This window comes from Odontesthes bonariensis, chromosome 12 (genome assembly GCF_027942865.1).
Source record: "Odontesthes bonariensis isolate fOdoBon6 chromosome 12, fOdoBon6.hap1, whole genome shotgun sequence".
Lineage (NCBI taxonomy): Eukaryota > Metazoa > Chordata > Actinopteri > Atheriniformes > Atherinopsidae > Odontesthes > Odontesthes bonariensis.
The window spans coordinates 4,053,968-4,071,845 of record NC_134517.1 but is presented as its reverse complement, the minus strand read 5'-3'; the positions used below and the strand labels follow the sequence as shown (position 1 = coordinate 4,071,845).

Here is a 17,878-nt window from a genome sequence, read left to right as displayed (position 1 = left end):
ATAAGCTTCATAGGTAACACATAACATTTCCGAAAGGCGAGTAAGCAAAAACAGCACTCAACTGAATTTCAAAATAATGTTTAAATGTTGGAGACTTATGGAGTAACTATTATCCTGACATCTTCTGCCTATTTTACATTAGAAGATGACATCTGTAAATGACAGGACCCTGATCAAGGCGATCAGTGAATTAAATTGAATAAGATTAAATAAACTCAATTAGCAACATTAAAATCTCTTCATTTTCAAGCCTAATTTTTTTGTATGCTCGCGTAACTTGACCGCATTCAGAGGTAGTGTAATTGTTATCACATGTGTTAACACACGTGATCTTATTATGAAAAACTTCTGGGTTTTTTTCCATTCGTTTACAGTATGGAATATTAGCATGTTTAAAGTTGTTTTTTTTACAGTTTGCTCCTCAAGTCGGTCAGTAACAACAAAATAAAAAGTCCCATCTGAGAGGGGAAGTTGTTCCATTGATAGAAACCTATGCTGCATATTTGTAATCTAATGGTTAAACTAAATTATGCTGTGTGATGAAGCATCAAACCAATCACCTGCATTTTCCCTTCTCTCAGAGTTAGGTGCTGTTTACACATACCTGGGTATTTTGAAAAACGAAGACCTTTCCCTTCGTTTGTGCCTTTCGTTTATACACAAACAGAGTTTTTTCCTCTGAAAACAAAGCTAAAAAAAAACTCCGGCAAAAGTGGAGATTTTGGAAAAACTCTGTTTAGCGTTTGTGTGTAAACTGGTTGAAAGAGACGAAAACGGAGTTTTCAGAATGGAATGCGGAGTTGTCGTCATAGTACAGAGCCCCGCCCCTATCCGCCATATTGGCAGGATGCTAGCGTGATAACGCCATTCATTGTTTATCTGGCAAGCATGGAGGTACTAGCAGCATTTCTGTTGTTGAGAGCTATACTCGCTTGTGTGATTTTGAAAATTACAGTCATACAATGTATTGAACAATAAAGACATTTTTCACGGCTTTACCAGTTTTATAGTCCAGCACAACGTGTAAAAGTAGCTCAGTCTCGCTATTAGTCCACACACATGAGCCTGGCGCCATATTTTCTTCTTGAAAAGGATCCGGAAGTTCTTCCTGTCTGCGGTTCTCTATTAGGCTTCTGATTGGCTTGTGTGGAATTCTCATTGTTCTAACACTGCCACCGTCAGGCTTGGCGTAATTTAACAGCTCCTGATAGCGTATCAATGTAGACGTGGTTTTTTTTGAAAACGGGGCTGTGTGCACCAAGTTTTTTTTTAAAACAAAGGTTGGAAAATATGCGTTTATCAAAATACCCGGGTATGTGTAAACAGCACCTTAGGCTGAGATGATGAGTGCTGTTGTGCAGCTGGGTGTATGAATATGAAAGCAGTACTCTTGTCGTCTGCACTTCTCCAGAAGAAACCTTTGAGTGATGGTTGTATGTTGAGTAAGACCTTGGCTTCTTCCTATTTGCCAGATCTTGAGCTTTCACACACTATTGACTCACTGCTCACAACATCGCTATGACCTTTGTCTTCAGGAAACAGCCATTGTTACAGTGGGGAATGGTGGCAAGCAAGGAGTGTGAATTGTGAACTGTTTGTTTGGTAGCCGGAGGAGGCAAGGAGGTGGGGACGATTGTGATGAATGTGTCTTTCTTCCTGTTTGTAGTTTCTCAGGAGTGCTCTTTTCCCATGCTGTGAATTGCATACACACTCACACAATCACTCACATGTACTTGCGCCATACTTTCACTGTGCACGATGTGGGAAAAAAAGTGGGCACAAGAATAAAGAGTGGATTGAGATGAAAGAATTATAGGAGTAAGTCTCATTCCCCTCGGACCAGAAGATTTATCTAGTACATACTCAGGATGGCCAGGGAGCCTTTCAAATTCTCTATTCCCTGCTTTGCCATAAAACTACAGCCTCCACAGTGGATGTTGTTCTTCTGCACTTAGGCTCGTGTTCCTAACAATCTTTTGCCTTTTCATTCATAATTTCTTTTGAGCAAAGAGGTACCTAATCATTTGGGTTCACTCAAAATTTAATTCGAACTGACATTTGGCCCAATAGCTAACCCTTGCTCATTTTGGTGCTCGATGAGAGGGATGGGAGGGGATCTCTGGGGTGCTGCACCAGGATGAGAAAATAGCCAATTGCCCATCTCAGATGAAGATTGTGACAAGAACAAGCAGATCAGATTCCCCACTGGTTAATACTTTAGACCTGACCCTTGATCTCTCTATCTAACCTGTCAGAGTTACCTTCTCTGCCTGCTCTTATTCAGCCCTCTTGAGGAAAAGGATCTACTGCAGTGACAACAGCTTGTCAAGTGTGTAGTGGTGACAGAAAAGTCTTTTGTTCAGAAATCAGGTTTAAAGCTCCTCTAACAATGACCTTTTTTAGAAAAAGGTGATATACCTGTCACATTCAAAATGCACATGAAGTCCTCACCAACTCTGACACAAACAAACTGTTCTGACGAAGACATCAGGCATATGGTGTAACTAATGGAGAGTTCTTTTCAGGGTTAATGAGTTTGGGTTGAGTAAATGAACAAGATACATCAGAATTAGTAGAAAAGTAAAGCTTAGAGTAAAGCCTTAATGAGGGCATAATGTTTGGTGTGTGTTTCTTGGTATGACTTGCAACTCTTTACTTCAATTACCCCCCCCTCTCCTAAAATCTCTATCTCCCCGATCTTACCCATGTGTCTCCCTTTGCTCCTCACCTCTCCCATATTTGGCCTGGGGTGAGAGAATTGAAGGCTTTGGAGGGAGGAGGGGGAGGCTTGCTTTCAGGTTTCCCTTGTCAATGGCTCTTTATACCAGGACCCCTGGGCCATCAACATGACAATGTGACGATGCGGCAGGGATTTTCAAAAGACATCCTGTGTTTGTTAAGTGTTTTCCCCCCTGAAGTGCAACTAAGGGGCAGGGATCAGGGACCTGAAAGGCACTTGTCAAAGAAGGGGGCCAACTTTCACCACACAATATGAGAGATGGACTTTTTGATTAACTTAAACTGGAAGAGCTGGGTTTCTTTTTCAGGTTGCATACGGCATAGTTAGTATACACTTCATTTTCTGTCTGAATAGGTACATACTCTTTTGCTAGCCTTGACAACCATTCATCTCATAATAATATTGCTGGAGATTTTGAGTTTTTGCTGAACATGTTGAGTTTAAAGTACTTTGGCTTCTTTCTGTTGTGTCATGCTTTAATGACAGAGTCTCTTGCAGGTCTTGCTTATGAACCTATGTCATGGTTGCTCCCCAGTTCCCTGTTCTCATTCCAAGGGCATCAAATACTGTTGCGCCTGCATGTCTGAGGTTGGCAGAGGGTGTCCTTCGGTGTCAGTTCCTATCTTGATTTATAATGTCACAGTTGATGTTACAAATTGTTTTAATGTGCCACCTTCCCTTTCTTTCAAAGGAATATATTTTATCTGGTGGTTTCTCTGATATCTTTACCACGTACATGTCTTATACAAGAAATTTCTAACTTTCAAAAGCTGCTATAAGAGGATCTGTATTAGGATGGGCCTTGATGTTTGACTAACCCTTATCATGTAGTAAGGAGATGCTAAGGTGGGCTGCAATCAGTTGGTTGCAGTCTGCATCTTAGTCACAATTGGTGTCAGAAAATCCTTTTTGATTATAAAGCAAATATGTATGTGCCATCTTTGGGTCCAATGTATGATCTGATTCTATGATCACATGCTTCCAACACATCAAAATGCCCATGGGTTCAAAGCTAGCACGAGACCGAGCATACAATGTTTAATTTTATTGAGGTGTACATATCAACACCATTTTATTATTTATTGCTAAGTATTTTCTTAATTCAATGATTCATTTTGCATTAAAGTGTTGCAGCCCGGGGGTATCTGTGGACCACAATTTTAGCACTTATTTCTGATTTTAACATCTCAGACTTCTAAGATTTTCACAAATAAAGTATTCTGTCGCCAAGTCAGTTAATGTTTTGGATAAATGTTTTACTCTAAATAAGTATAGATGGCACTCCTACAGCACATACTTGTTTAAAACTACATGACTCAGGATTGTTGGTGATACATTTAAATTGTCTTCCTGATATAACCTGTGCATCCCTGCAAATAGGAATCAGTGCTCAAACCACTGCAAAACCTAAACCACCCAAAAGCAAAACAGACCAACTGGCAAATTCTTTCACTGTTGCTTCTTGACTTTGACCTTTTTTTTCTCCATTGGAATTATTTTCCTTTCCACCTACAAGAGTCAACCTTATTAGTTGCAGCATGTTCGTTTAGCATTTCCTTTTTTAACTTCATTGACAGTTTTATTCTATCTTATTTTTGTCACTCTATTTACAACCTCAGATAAAAGCATTTGTTTAGCCCCTGACAGAGCATGACAACTACATTTAAGAAATGTACAAAAGCAAAGTTCTGTTAGCCCGATTATTTCATTGGAAGCCCAAGAACAAGCTGGAGAAATCTTAAGTTAAACAAAGTATTTATTAGTGGTCACATAGGGCAGCGCTGGACTCGGAGTGACAGAGCTCACTCAGGAAATCTGTTAGCCCGAGCCCCGATATCCTGAAACATTTCATATTTATGTTCACCTTTATCTCAGAGGTTGGACTTACACACGACCGAGTACAATACATTGCGTTTGTATGAGCAGAGGGGAAACATAGATTATTTAGTAAAATACAGAATATGAATAAATAATGTCTAAGAACAAAGCCATTTATAACAGTTCAATGCAGGTCAACTGGAAAAATTATTTGAAACTACTGTGATATAGAAAAGAATGAAAGTAAATGGCAGTCACTGTTTTTCCGTCATCGCGTAGATAAAATACAGTAAACTAACATCACTTGTAAATCCCTTTGGATAAAAACATCCGTTAAACTAAATGACTAAATGTAAATGTAATGAGGTTGATACTGACATACAGTTATCTTCTAGTGTGCCACTTTAGTAAGCATAACACTGGGTGCCATGTACTCCTTTGGCACATTTTTAAATATAAGGGGCGAACAAGATCCATTTAACATACTTTAGAGGATGAATGGGACAATTATTTCAAACAATAAAAGTTCTATCTGTCAATATCACTTCAAAATAGTAAATAAAGTGGATTAAACTGAAGCACTACTTTAAGGTGCGCCTTCTACGCTGAACATTACTGCTACTGTAAGTTAGAGTGTAGCAACCCATGACTTTGCAAACAGGGAATTATTATTATTACCTCCGCCAAGGAGGTTATGTGATCCCCCGAGTTTGTCTGTTTGTCTGGATGTTCGTTCGTCTCAGACCCGGCGGCAGAGACAAGCTATTGGACGGGCATTTAAATGAGTAGGGGGGGGGCCCTAGCGGGGGGTCTGGGGGTCCTCCCCCAGAAAATTTGGTATTTCTTAGATGCAATTTTCTGCATTTTAACCGAATTGTGGGCCCCGTTTCAGCCCAATAAGGAACTGTCCTTTTGTTACTAAATACGTGACGATTTCATTATTTCAAGGGACGGTTGGCAACTCGTTTAGGCAGCCCTGGCAAACACATCACGCTTCCTTTAAAGTAGGCATTCGGAGACATCTCGAATAGCCTGCACAGTTTCATCCACTCTGTATAATCATCGTTGCATAAATTGAACGCGAAGCCCAGATCACGTTTGCCCCTTTCTAGTCGCCATTAATACTAATACACACAACGAGCAAACAGGAGCGCAACAACAACAGCAACGCCCACGCACGGCCACAGTGAATTTAGACTGGCGTTGAGCCGACATCAGAACGCATTTGAACATGTAGTTCAGGGTCGGACTGGGAAAAAAAATCGGCCCTGGCAATTTTCCCCGGGACCATATTATCATCTTTCTTCTCGGCTATAACCTTTGTTTACGGCCACTGGCCCTAACCTGACGCGTTAGCTTAGCTGTCAAATCACCGGAAGTTTTCACCGGAAGGACTGGCGCACACACAAAAGCTCTCTCCAGACATATCATTCTTTCATTCCGCCCAGATGAAATTTAATGGCACTCTTCGAAAATCAGAGAAATTTAAGACATTTTAAGACCTTAAAAAACGTATTTTTTATTTAAGACTTTTAGATCGTGTCCCCTCATGCACTGCAGTGTTTGAGGCAATCTCCGGTCAAACATCAAAGTGAACCCAGGGGGGGCACACCGGCGTGGATGGGGGGGCAATGCCCGCGAGTGCCCCCCCGTGGCGCCGGCGCTGGTTCGTCTGTTCGTGCTGCAATCTTGCGACCTGCCACAAAGTGGCGCGACCTCAAGGTGCCAAAGCCAAACAGAGCCGAAGCCAGACAGAATGCATAGTGCGCGGATTGAATGCATATTGCGCGGATTTGCTGTAATTAGCACGACAAAAGATTGCAACGGCAAGCCAGTGTGCATAACTGCATATAGCGTGCCCAAAGCCAGACAGAATGCATAGTGCGCGGATTTACTTGCACGGCAAGCCAGTGTGCATAACTGCATATAGCGTAATAATAACGGCGAACACTGCTTCCCGACAAAACATTATAATAATAATAATATTAATAATAATAATTAATAACGACGAACACTGTTCAATAATGAATAGGGGGAAGGGAATGCCTCTTCTGCTGACAGCGCCAAAGAACAACTAGCCCACATCAGGAACGTATGTCCATACATGGCTCGCTATCCACAGGTAGGTTGGCGGTTGGCGGAGGTATGTACTCTCTGAGTGCATTTCTAGTTATAAATAGTTATGAAGTGTGGTTGAAACGTTTAGAAACACCTTAAATCATGTTAAAATCATTGTGAACACTCAGGCTTGCTCAAACAGTTACTTCAACTTTTTACTCCACACAGACACAAGCTTCTATAGTTTAAAGACCGAATGCCATTTTGGCTATACACATGACTACATGACAGATTTCACCACCAATTTATGGTCATTAAAAAATAAATAAAAACAAACAAACAAAAATGACTACAGTTAAAAAATACTGTTGATGTACAAATATTGAACTTTTAGCTGTTCCTTACGTGGCCTTAATTTGCCTTTTGCAAACTTGGAATCTGCAACATTTTAGCCAGAACGGTATGAGGTCATTGACTTGCAATGTGCATCCCTTTAACCGACTGGACAATCTCCGAAGAATCCTGGCGGAAAATGCCGAATGCCGTGATGCATGTCGGGAAACAACAAACCCGACTGGTCGCCATCTTTCTTTGTAACGAGTTGGTAGGGCAAAAATAACAACCAATTTCGAATGTTTACTTTCTCTCAAAGGTGAGCTGTTGAAGCAAATTCTCTTGATTGGTTGTGTAGATATTAAGTTTAAAGAGAAGCAGTTGGGGCAGAGTCCCTGATATTGTACAAATTACAGCCATAAGATAGAGGAGTTGAAGTAGTCAACATGGGCCGATCACGGAGTCGAAGCTCGTCCAGATCCAAACACTCAAAAAGCAGCAAGCACAGTAAGAAACGTAGCCGATCTCAGTCCCGATCTCGAGACAGGGAGAGGTCCAAGAAGCGTTCTAAGTCCCGAGAATCGAAAAGGAATCGGCGGAGAGAGTCACGCTCGCGTTCCCAGTCAACCACAGCACCGTCCCGCAGAGAGAGAGCAGCCTCACCGCCGGAGCGCATCGACATTTTTGGCAGAACACTGAGCAAGCGAAACGCTTTGGACGAGAAACAGAGAAAAGAAGAGGAGGAAAGAAAGGTGGAAATGGAGAGACAAAGGAAAATGTGAGTATATTTAAGAAACTGTGTGAATAAAGTTACATAATGTGGCCTGTTAAACTGCATTCATGCTAAACTTAGCGCAAGGCCAATGCATTCAGTTGAACGTGCTAAAAGCTAAGGCTAACAAGCTAGCCGCTAATGTGTGCTAATGTCAGCCCACAGGCTGCTCAGGGCCCTGACCGTAAGAGGAAGACTATACCTGTCAGTGCAAGTAGCTCCATCGCTGTGACAAGGCCACCTTTTTAGCTGGACTTCACCTCAAATTGGAGTTATGTGAATTAGCTTTTATAAATAAGTGGAATATTGAAAATATAAACTAATGCTACATATCTAGTAATACGGTTACAAGGTCGTGATACCATGAAATTGTTTAATTGAATAAATAAACCAAAGTGGGGGTCAGGTTTAGCAAGGAATCAGATTTCAGCACAATACTGGATGATTATTAACAAATCTAGCATTCAGTGGTGTTATTTTATAATTCCCAGTAAGCTCCATCTTTCTCCACTCCATCTCTGATTGTTTGTATCCAAACAGAACAAAATCTAACTAACCAGACAACAGTGGTCTTAAAGAGAAGCTTTGGGAGAGCATTTTTTGTGCATTGGTAGAAAATGGTTACTACTTAAAGGCACGGGAAAACAATCGTTTTCCTTGCAGTTTAATGATTTAATATCATAAAATGTAGTAATAATAATGATAATAGTACTTTGTGAATGGTCTCCAGTGTGCTGCACAAACAGCCATTTAAAACCGTTCATTATATTTCTGAACATTGTTTGTTGTTCTCATATCTAATAAGCAAAGTTTGGGCAACTAGATTTAGCGGTCATCAGAGTGTTGCAGCATTCAGACTTCAGTGTGTTTGTCACGTGTTCAGGAGTTTTGAAGTCTTAATTTTTTTTCACATCCCATGACAGATGTGTGACAGGGGCTCCCATGATGCAAGATTTTTTTTTTTTTTTTGCCAGACTTGGCCCCTGACTTGTCTAACTTGTCATTATTAATGAGACCCAGTTGTTATGCAGACACATTTCTCTCTCATCACTGACGTTACATTCTGCACAACACAAATGGCTTCTGGTGAGTCCCTCTGTTTTGCTCAGCTGGCTGCAGAACAAAACTGGCAGTTTCTCTCCTCGGTTTCCTGAGACATGCGAGGTTTTGTTTTCTGAGTGGACTAGTTTCTCCATCATGTCTGTTCATTTTCTTTTTAAGGACTCACTCTGCTGTGTTGTCCCGTCTTATTGTATGCAGCTCTTAGCAGATGGCTCATCAACACTCCCTCCTCTTTAAAAATATCCAGTATTGTAGATATTTAATCAGGGACTCGGACATCCCTGAGAGCCTTCTAAGTGATGGTTTTGTACTCCTCACACATGGCAATTGTTGTCTTCTGATCAAACCACAGATTTTCTGCTCATCTGATGCCTTTGCCTCCAACATTTGTCAGTGATGTGACAAGCTTAGTGTGAACTCTGCTTTTGACTCTGCTCAACATAGCATAAATAAACTATGTGCGCTTGTTTTATAAATTGTGGTCAGCTTTTAGAAAAGCTCAGTTCCTCGTCATGATCAACTGAGGCTGTCTGACACTACAGATAAAAATGTTGTCTGACAGGTATCACCATGAAACTTTCACAGTGTATTACTTACATTAAGACCATTCTTTTATAGCAAATATTCTGACATTTTGATGTGAAAATGCGTTATATAGCCTTAAATGTGCTAAATTTACCAGGTTAAAACAGCTTTTTTTTCCGGACATTAGAGTGAGTCTTTATCTATTTATCATTTCACAAATGAAAAAGTAATGTCAACAGCCTGAAAAACTACATTTGTCCATGTTTTTCAGATGATGTTGTTTTATAAAGCGGGCTAAGACAAAGCCTTGAGACTAAACCCCAATCTTGAGACGATATATGGGAATAAAACTGGAAAGTTTAGTTTGTCTGTGTGTACAAGAGTGGAGAAGTCAGCATATCACCACCTCCCTTTCGTAGTTTCTAATATTATCCACGAGGAAAGAGATGAAGTCCTGTCACTCATGTTGTGTCTGTTGAGTTTTGACATGAAGCACAAATGTGTCAAAGCTCCACTTTTTTTCCTTTTGAGAACTGCATGTCCGTGTGCCACCTGCATTCGTTAACAAAATGGACAGGTAGTATTATCCTGTTTCCAGACTTAAGAAAACAATCAGAAATCCCATGTTTGGTAAGTCAGTACTGATTATTATTTTTTTTTTTTTTCATAGTCGTTTTAAATGTTCCTATAGGCACCAGATTCTTTTTAAGTCACGATAAATGTCCGAAGTTCTTAGAGTTCCTCTTTTTGGTCCTCGCTCGTTGGTGTGAATGGTCGAAGGTCCCATCAGCTTCATGGTGAATGAAGTAGCATTTCTTAAAACATCTTCTCTCTGCCTCTCCAGTCGGCAGCAGGAGATTGAGGAGAAGCTGATCGAGGAGGAGACAGCTCGGCGAGTGGAGGAGCTGGTGGCCAAGCGGGTGGAGGAGGAGCTAGAGAAGCGCAAGGATGAGATTGAGCGCGAGGTGCTGCGGCGTGTTGAGGAAGCAAAGCGCATCATGGAGCGGCAGCTGCTGGAGGAGCTTGAAAGACAACGGCAGGCCGAGCTTGCGGCGCAGAAAGCCAGAGAGGTAACGCTCGGTCGTTTGGAACGCAGTCCCTCTCTTTCCTCCACTCCTCACCAACCCCTGGTACTAAAATATAAATAGCACATTTTCTATCAGTTTTGCCACTGAGGAGCTAGACGACAGACATGGGTCTGCAGAGGCCAAGTTGAAGGTTGTTTTCTAATGATGGCAGTTGTATAAACCTTATTGTCTTTTTCCATCATTTCTTCTTGATCCACTGAAGTTTTGTAAGTTCATAACTGTAAGCATCTGTATTCTATTAAAAAGAAAAAAAACCCACCACAGGTTTCTTTAAGAAAACTTTTTCAAATGTTCAGCATACTGCGTTAGACGGCTTTTATTCCCGCTTCTGATCAGATCTCCCATCTGAAACGGTCATAATCATGACACGTTCAGGTGGACCTCCTAGGCTGTTCTTCCTGTGCTTTTTAAGAAATAAAATAGAAAGCTGCAAACCCTTTGCCCAACTATCCATGCATCATTAAGGAAAGGTACCGTAATAATGTGACTGCTAAAGTCCGACGACTCTGAGGTGCACAGGGACCAGCCATTGGCTCCATGATAATGAACAACGCAGAACAACGCAGTACACCTTCTGCTCTGTCGCTACCATGCCGCTCTTCCAAATCTCCTTTCTCAGTCTTAGACATTGTTTACCCGTAACACTGGTACGATTAGCAATACTCCTCCAAAAAAAAGGTCATGGACAGTGGTCAAGGCTAATCCGAAGTCCAGGCTTTTCTTTGGCAGGAGATGCCCCGACTTTGAGCCACATTTGATGTTTGGTATTGTTAATCATATTTGTTTTATTCACAGTTTGTCCTGCACAGGATTTATGTAACCCCCCCTTAACTACTCTGTTAACAGTCCATGTTATGAGAATCTCCAGTTAGACAGTATCTGTTCTGATACATCAATGCCCCTTTTGGCCCGAGCGGTTCCAGTGCTGGTTCAGGGCTGGTGCTATAGCCACTTCAAAGTTGGTTCTGGTTTGTGTTCCCACAGCAGGGAGTCACCACAGAGCCATGTCATTGCATTACATTTGAAACAACCTACCCTATAATCAATGATATCTTGAAAGGATGGTTTATCCTTACTGAGCAGTGTTTGTCGTTTTCACTGCACACCAAAGTTTCTATGGCACCTGACCAGTTTATAACAGGTTAGTTTATAACAGGTTAGTTAACGAACGCGCTCCTCAATGCTAACTGCTGCTTCTAAACACTAAGCTTTACTTGTGAATGGGTGCAAATAGGATTTCTGCACATTGTTCCTCGGGGGGATTTGTAAAAGCCAGCTGGTAAATGTAGCTGCAGAGTCGGTTTCTAACTTCAGCTGAAGACGGCAGGTGTGAATGCCGCTCTTTGTGAGTACATTAAACAGCAGGAAAATGAGAGGAACACTGAGCTCATTTTCTTCCACTGCTGCTTGGACTTCACATCTCCGTTGAAGCTCAGATTTCCATTGTTAGTCTTGAATTGGGTTTCCTGTGCAGAACGCCGCCCTGAGCTCGGCCCCAGCAGACGGTCGGTGCTTCTGTGGCCCCAGCTTTTCAGGCAGGAAACAGAAGCTAGAACCGAACCACACTGGAACCGCTTTTGTGGAAAGTCTCCCCGTGAACAACTACATTTCATGTTAAAAAAAAAAAAAGGTTAACTATCTGTGGTCTAACCTTTATCTGATCATTTCCATTTTTTAGTATTCTACACAGTTAAGCTTTTTACCTTGACGAACATATGTCCTGTCTTTGTACTCCTAACTTGCTTTTCCTATAGGGCTGCTGCACTGTTGATGTAAACTCCTGTGTTTTTTTTAGTTTTTTACTGAAACACAACTCCCCGCCCTCTGAACTAGCTCTTGACCTGAGCTGGCCTGCAGCCTTTCAGCTCACCTGTGTCCTGTACTGTAAGTGTACCGTGGTTGGGTCCTCCTCGAGCTCACAGAGACCGCTCTGTGTTGTCCTTTTCTTCACTATGCTGTTGTCTCAAAGGGGACTGACCTACTGTAAAGACAAGGAAAAACAAAACAAATGAATGCACGCTGCAGGCGCAGACTAAGCAATGCAGAGATCAGAGTTATAAAGAGGAATGCCGTGGTCGTGGTATGGCAGAACCCCCCCATACCCACCTACCTACCAACCTACCTACCCACCCACCCCAGGAGCACCTCTCTGTCTCTGCAGGGGCCACACAGTCCGGACGAGACAGTAAATATTCAACCATTTAATGACGAATGCTTTCACCAATTGTGTAGGTACACAGGCAAGGAAAATGCGTAGGTATACGTGCATTGGTGAGCCAAAACTATTACCTCCTTTTTTGTATTCTTTTTCTCTCTTGCATATAATGATGTTAAAAAACAGAAATTGTATTTTTCCTTAGACTGTACTGTCTGTCATGTACATCTTTCCTGTATTAGTGTGATGAGTGGGTTTCCCCCTTTCCGAATTTTCGTTTAAATTATAATGTCTGTCACAATAATACAGCGAGTGCCCTAGGTGTGGCTTAGCCTTTCATTTGTATTGCCAATAGTAGAGGGACGGGCCAAATTTAGCGGGTTTACTTCCCTGCCCAGTTTCTTTGTTTTTTGCCCCCCATTTTGTATTCAGGGTGACTGCAGAGAGTGCCAGAGTGCTCATGTGCGAGAGGTTAAAGAAACTATTCTGTGGTGGATTGAGGTGTGTGTGTGTGTGTGTGTGTGTGTGTGTGTGTGTGTGTGTGTGTGTGTGTGTGTGTGTGTGTGTGTGTGTGTGTGTGTGTGTGTGTGTGTGTGTGTGTGTGTGTGTGTGTGTGTGTGTGCGTGCGTGCGTGCGTGCGTGCGTGCGTGCGTGCGTGCGCCTGCTGGTGGCAAATGTATTTCTGCACGTGACAAAGAAAAGTCAAGCATATGTGTACACGTGCTTCGTGGCAGTAGGCTGTTCATGCACTAACATGGCTCTGTGTCACCCATCTAGGAGGAAGAAAAATCGAAGCGGGAGGAACTGGAAAAAATCCTGGAGGAGAATAACCGCAAGATCGCTGATGCTCAGGCCAAGCTGGTACGCCCTGCCCTGCGAGCAGCAACAGCGCTGCTTTTCACCTCTGACCGCATGCTTTTCTCTCATCGTTCTCACATTCACAAACCTCCGGAGGTTTTGTTGTGTTGCTTTGATCTCGCACTGTTCATTTTCTTTGATTGCATCCCATTCATACACGATTTCACGTAGAACTGTACGAATGTACTCCGCTCTGCACTTGATAAGCAAATACGTCTTGTTTATTTGCTCTAAATTCCATATTTAATTATATCTAACTTCTGCTTATTTAATCACGGTCTTTACTGATTGTTTCCAAGACTTATACCACATCACAGGTAACTCACCAAATAAATGAATAGTCCCTGGGCAGGCAGCATGAATCAGCAGCTCATCAGCTGTGGTTCAGAGTTCAGTGTTTTGGCCTCATTTCTAAAACTATAAAATGATTTGCTGTAGGCTGAGATGGCACACGCTATAGTTGACGTCTCCACGGTGGACGCCAAACACAGACACAGTCGGTGGTCCACGTCTTCAGGACCTTGTTTTCTGCCCTTATCTGACCCTGTTTCTGCTGTTATCTGACAGGCTGAGGAGCAGTTGCGTATTGTTGAAGAGCAGAGAAAGATCCACGAGGAGCGCATGAAGCTTGAGCAGGACCGTCAGAGGCAGCAGAAGGAGGAGCAAAAAATCATCCTCGGAAAGGGCAAGTCCAGACCCAAGCTCTCCTTCTCCCTGAAGGCTACAGAATGACACTGCTCCCCCTTCATCCATATGTCACGCCCTGCCTTCATGCCCATTCAGCTCTTCTCATGATTTAGCCCCAGTCCTCGTCATCCTATGTGGAACGCTCGCTTCATTTTGGAAGTGCTAAAGGAAAGCTTAGGAAAGGGGCACAACTCAAGATGTTAACTTACGTCCCTGTGAAGGCCCGTGTTGTCTGGAAGATGAGGCAGCTCTTGGCCATTGAAGAACTTAACTGCTCCCTACAATCCCTCTTCACCTCTCAACTGCACAGACGACTGGTTTTGTTTTTGGTTCTTGGTTTTATTTTCATTTTTAGGGAATTTAAAATGTTGATGTAGTTGTTCTAATATGTTCCTTGCCCATAAGTCTTAACTGTGTAACATTGAGCAGCAGTGCACCTGTACTCTTCTTTAGCATCTTCATAGTCGGCAGTCTCCAGCACAGAGATGAGCATCTGTGACTTTTACGTGTTCATTTCAGTGTAAAAACTGGTGCAGCTTGGGAGTCGGCCTGTGGTTCTCCTGTTGTACATGTTTTAAAGTAAGACTGCTAAAATGGCTGACGCCATGGTGATCGCAGCACTGCCCTGATAAGCATAGTTAACTTCTGATTCAGCCGAAAGGTTTGTGTCTTTCACCTTCTTTACATTATTTTGCCATATCCTATATTCACCATAACAATCTCCAGATTAATTTCCCACTTGCTTTAGTTCCGTCGACCATGTGTATAAATATTTCCATCATGTTGTCCTTTGGAGAAAAGTCGCTGCATGACGGGTGAACTCGGCCCAGACTCCCAGGCTGCCTGTGATTGGCCCACATGGCTCCAGTAGAATCTGTGATATGGGGTGTTGTGGGTAACTGAATGCAGTTTCTGCATAATGAAACGTTATTAGGCAGGCTGTGGTGTGCTGACTCTCACTCCTCCCAGTTAAGATTGTTCTAAAACCGATCCACAGTTGGATAACAGGTCACTGTAAGCGTTTTATCTGCCTCTGACACGTGTCCACATCCTGCTCCTCAGTTATGTTGTGGTAAATTAACTTGGTAAAGGCCCCTCACTTGGTAAGTCTTGATTCATAAGAGGATGCACAAGTTCAGGTAAGATGAGGTTTGAGGTCAGTGTCAGCGCGTGTGTGTGTGTGTGTGTGTGTGCGCGCGTGTATGTGCATGCGTGTGTGTATGCGTGTGGCTGACTCAGACTGACCTCAGGTGGGTATACAAATTTTATTTTGTGGAATCTTGAATTTGTTGTGCAATTAGTTTCCCCTCCCCCCCTTCCCTCCATTGTCAAGGGACTGAACAGATCAATAAATTCATTGAATGCCTACACTGGTGTGTCTTCATTCATATGGTTTTCACTAAAATCAAGGAGAAAGTTGACTGTAAACCGACTTTCTGGGTTCCTCAGTTCAAACTAAAGATGCTTAACCATCACAAACACGCTCTGTGGCCAGACGGAGGGCTCATTTTAATGGGACATTGTTACTGGCTCCATGTTAGGGTAAGATGTCGGGTTATAGCACACCTTCCCCTGATCCGTGGGGACCCTATCCATCAACTTCAAGTTGATAAAGTGTCTGTCATAATACCAATAAGAGCCTCCAGCAACTTCTGGTTTGTTTCCTTGAACGCAGACGCAACTAAAGGCTCAGGTCATGTCCAGCAGCTTTTTTTCCCCCATTCTCTGATGCTCTGAATTAAGGGCCAGCCGCTGCAAACACACGGACTCATATTTGGAAAGTGTCGGACTCGGCTGTGAGTGGCACTGAAGGATCATTAAAGTCCTGTAGCTCCACTTAACTTGTCTGGTTCTTTTATTAATCAAAGTCCTGTTAAGTGTAATACTTCGTCATATTAATAAATTGTAAACGTAAAAATCAAAGAATAGGGAAAAAGAGAAAAGCTAAAGCTGCCTGACCCTTCTGTCTCCTGAGACCAAGCTATTCTTCACCAAATTTTTAGAAGCCATTTTCGAACATTGTAGATTTTTTTTCTCGGGCCAAACGCCAACATGCGTGAGATACCCCGTGAAGAGAAGCTGAAAGCGGGGGGGGACACACTCCACCGACCCCGGCCGTGCCTGTGGCCCGCCCCGTTGCGCTCCGCCGCGGCCATTGTGCTCGCTCCGCCGCGGCCTGGCTCCGCTCAGCGGGCACCGAAGCGGACTCGCGCCACTGCTTTCAGCTAAAAACCTCTTCCATCACTCTTTGAAAACAACTAAATGCATTACTTTAACAATATATTTTAAACAAGTCAACTTAGTCTTTGAACAGTGATCGATACATCCATCGCAAAACTCTAAATGCGAGCCGAGACCGTGCGCGTCTGCTGGCTCCGTGGCCCGACGACTCCGTGGCCCGCTGCAGCCACAGGCAAGAGGGCCATAATGGTTTCTAAATAAAATGAAGAAACGAGGAGACAATAAAAGTTCTAAAATGGTGATCAGAATAGACATTCATAATTTTTCATTCGAGTCAAAGAGAAACTCAGAGGCTTCGTGGCGTTTTCCTTTCAGGTTGAAATGCTGTGCATGGAAATGTAGGCTGAAAAATAAAAGAAATGATTTTGGATTTTTTTTCAGGTAGTTTTCAGACGTGTGGCCGCGTGTTACGCGCCTCCTAATCACATTAGATGGCCTTTCATTTGCCTGCATTTCAATTAATGAATGCGGGTGAATACGGGCTGCAATAAGCATCCACTGAGCCGATCTGCCGGTTGTTAGATCAGGGTGATAATCAGATAAACTAACACACACACACACACACACACACACACACACACACACACACACACACACACAGCAGCGGCCGCGCCGCGGCAGTTAGGTGAGAGAGAAACTCGATCAAATTAAGTCTAGAAAATGTGTCACAAGTTCACACACTTCAATCAGACAGCTGGAATCAACAGTTGTGCCTGCGTGTGCATGCGCGCGCTCATTAAATTAGAGGCTATTTACTTACTGTTTTCACAAGGTGTGAATACGTTCTTTTCCAATTAAGAAACTAAATTAACAGGCGATAATGTTAATTTATTTAAAAAAAAAATCAACGCATGGTCTGATAATCTTTGTAAAATTAGTCAGTGACTTTATTCATTAAAGAGAAATAATCACGTAGCCCACAAAATAAATCATCCGAACCTCTAAAACTTCCAAGAAAATCCGTTTAAACTCACAGAATCGACCATGTTTCATGTGCTGCAATGCCCAGCTTCATTCTACTTTTAATTCACACAAACTCTTTTTTTTTTTTTAATGCGAGCCAGAGATAAAAGAGAGGAATTCCTTGCTCTCCTCTGCTGCATGTGCCGCTCTCTTTCCGCTGGGGGGCACTCTTGCCTTTCTGAAAAGCTGTCCTGAGTCCTGCCGCCCGGCGCGCGGCTCGCTGGGATCCTTCTGGGAGCGCAGAGTTTCTCGTTGTTGTCATTACGGTGCTTCAGTTACTGGTGTTTGACAGCTGGAATTAAATGTGTAAAACCTTAAATGTGCTCAGTTAAAAATGGCTGCGCTGTGCGGGGTGACAGGAGGAGTGTTACTGATGGGGATTCTGTTCATTTGTCGTGGACAGAACCCTTGTTTTTCGGTTGTCAGTTCAGTAATTGCAGCCCCGTGCTTGTAGGTCTGATGTTGCTTAAAATGTGGCAATTTTGCATAAGAAATTGACAAAACTGACATTCAAAACAATTCAAAGACAAACGGATCCAACCGCCTGTTGAAATCAGAGGAATTTAACAGTAATTTCT

The 17,878-nt window shown here is 42.7% G+C and overlaps 1 protein-coding gene across 1 annotated transcript; it reads left to right on the top strand.

Moving 5' to 3' along the window:
- Positions 1 to 7,180: 7,180 nt before the first annotated feature.
- LOC142396335 (arginine and glutamate-rich protein 1-A-like) lies at positions 7,181 to 15,466 on the top strand. Its single transcript, XM_075478936.1, has 4 exons — positions 7,181 to 7,727; positions 10,153 to 10,378; positions 13,329 to 13,412; positions 13,977 to 15,466. The coding sequence occupies exons 1-4, from the start codon at positions 7,396 to 7,398 to the stop codon at positions 14,139 to 14,141; spliced, it is 807 nt and encodes a 268-aa protein (XP_075335051.1). The 5' UTR covers positions 7,181 to 7,395; the 3' UTR covers positions 14,142 to 15,466.
- Positions 15,467 to 17,878: the final 2,412 nt, after the last annotated feature.

Coding starts and splice junctions, on each gene's coding strand:
- LOC142396335 (XM_075478936.1), top strand. CDS start 7,396: ATGGGCCGATCACGGAGTCGAAGCTCGTCCAGATCCAAACACTCAAAA. Junction 7,728..10,152: donor ATGGAGAGACAAAGGAAAAT/GTGAGTATATTT, acceptor CTGCCTCTCCAG/TCGGCAGCAGGAGATTGAGG. Junction 10,379..13,328: donor CGGCGCAGAAAGCCAGAGAG/GTAACGCTCGGT, acceptor TCACCCATCTAG/GAGGAAGAAAAATCGAAGCG.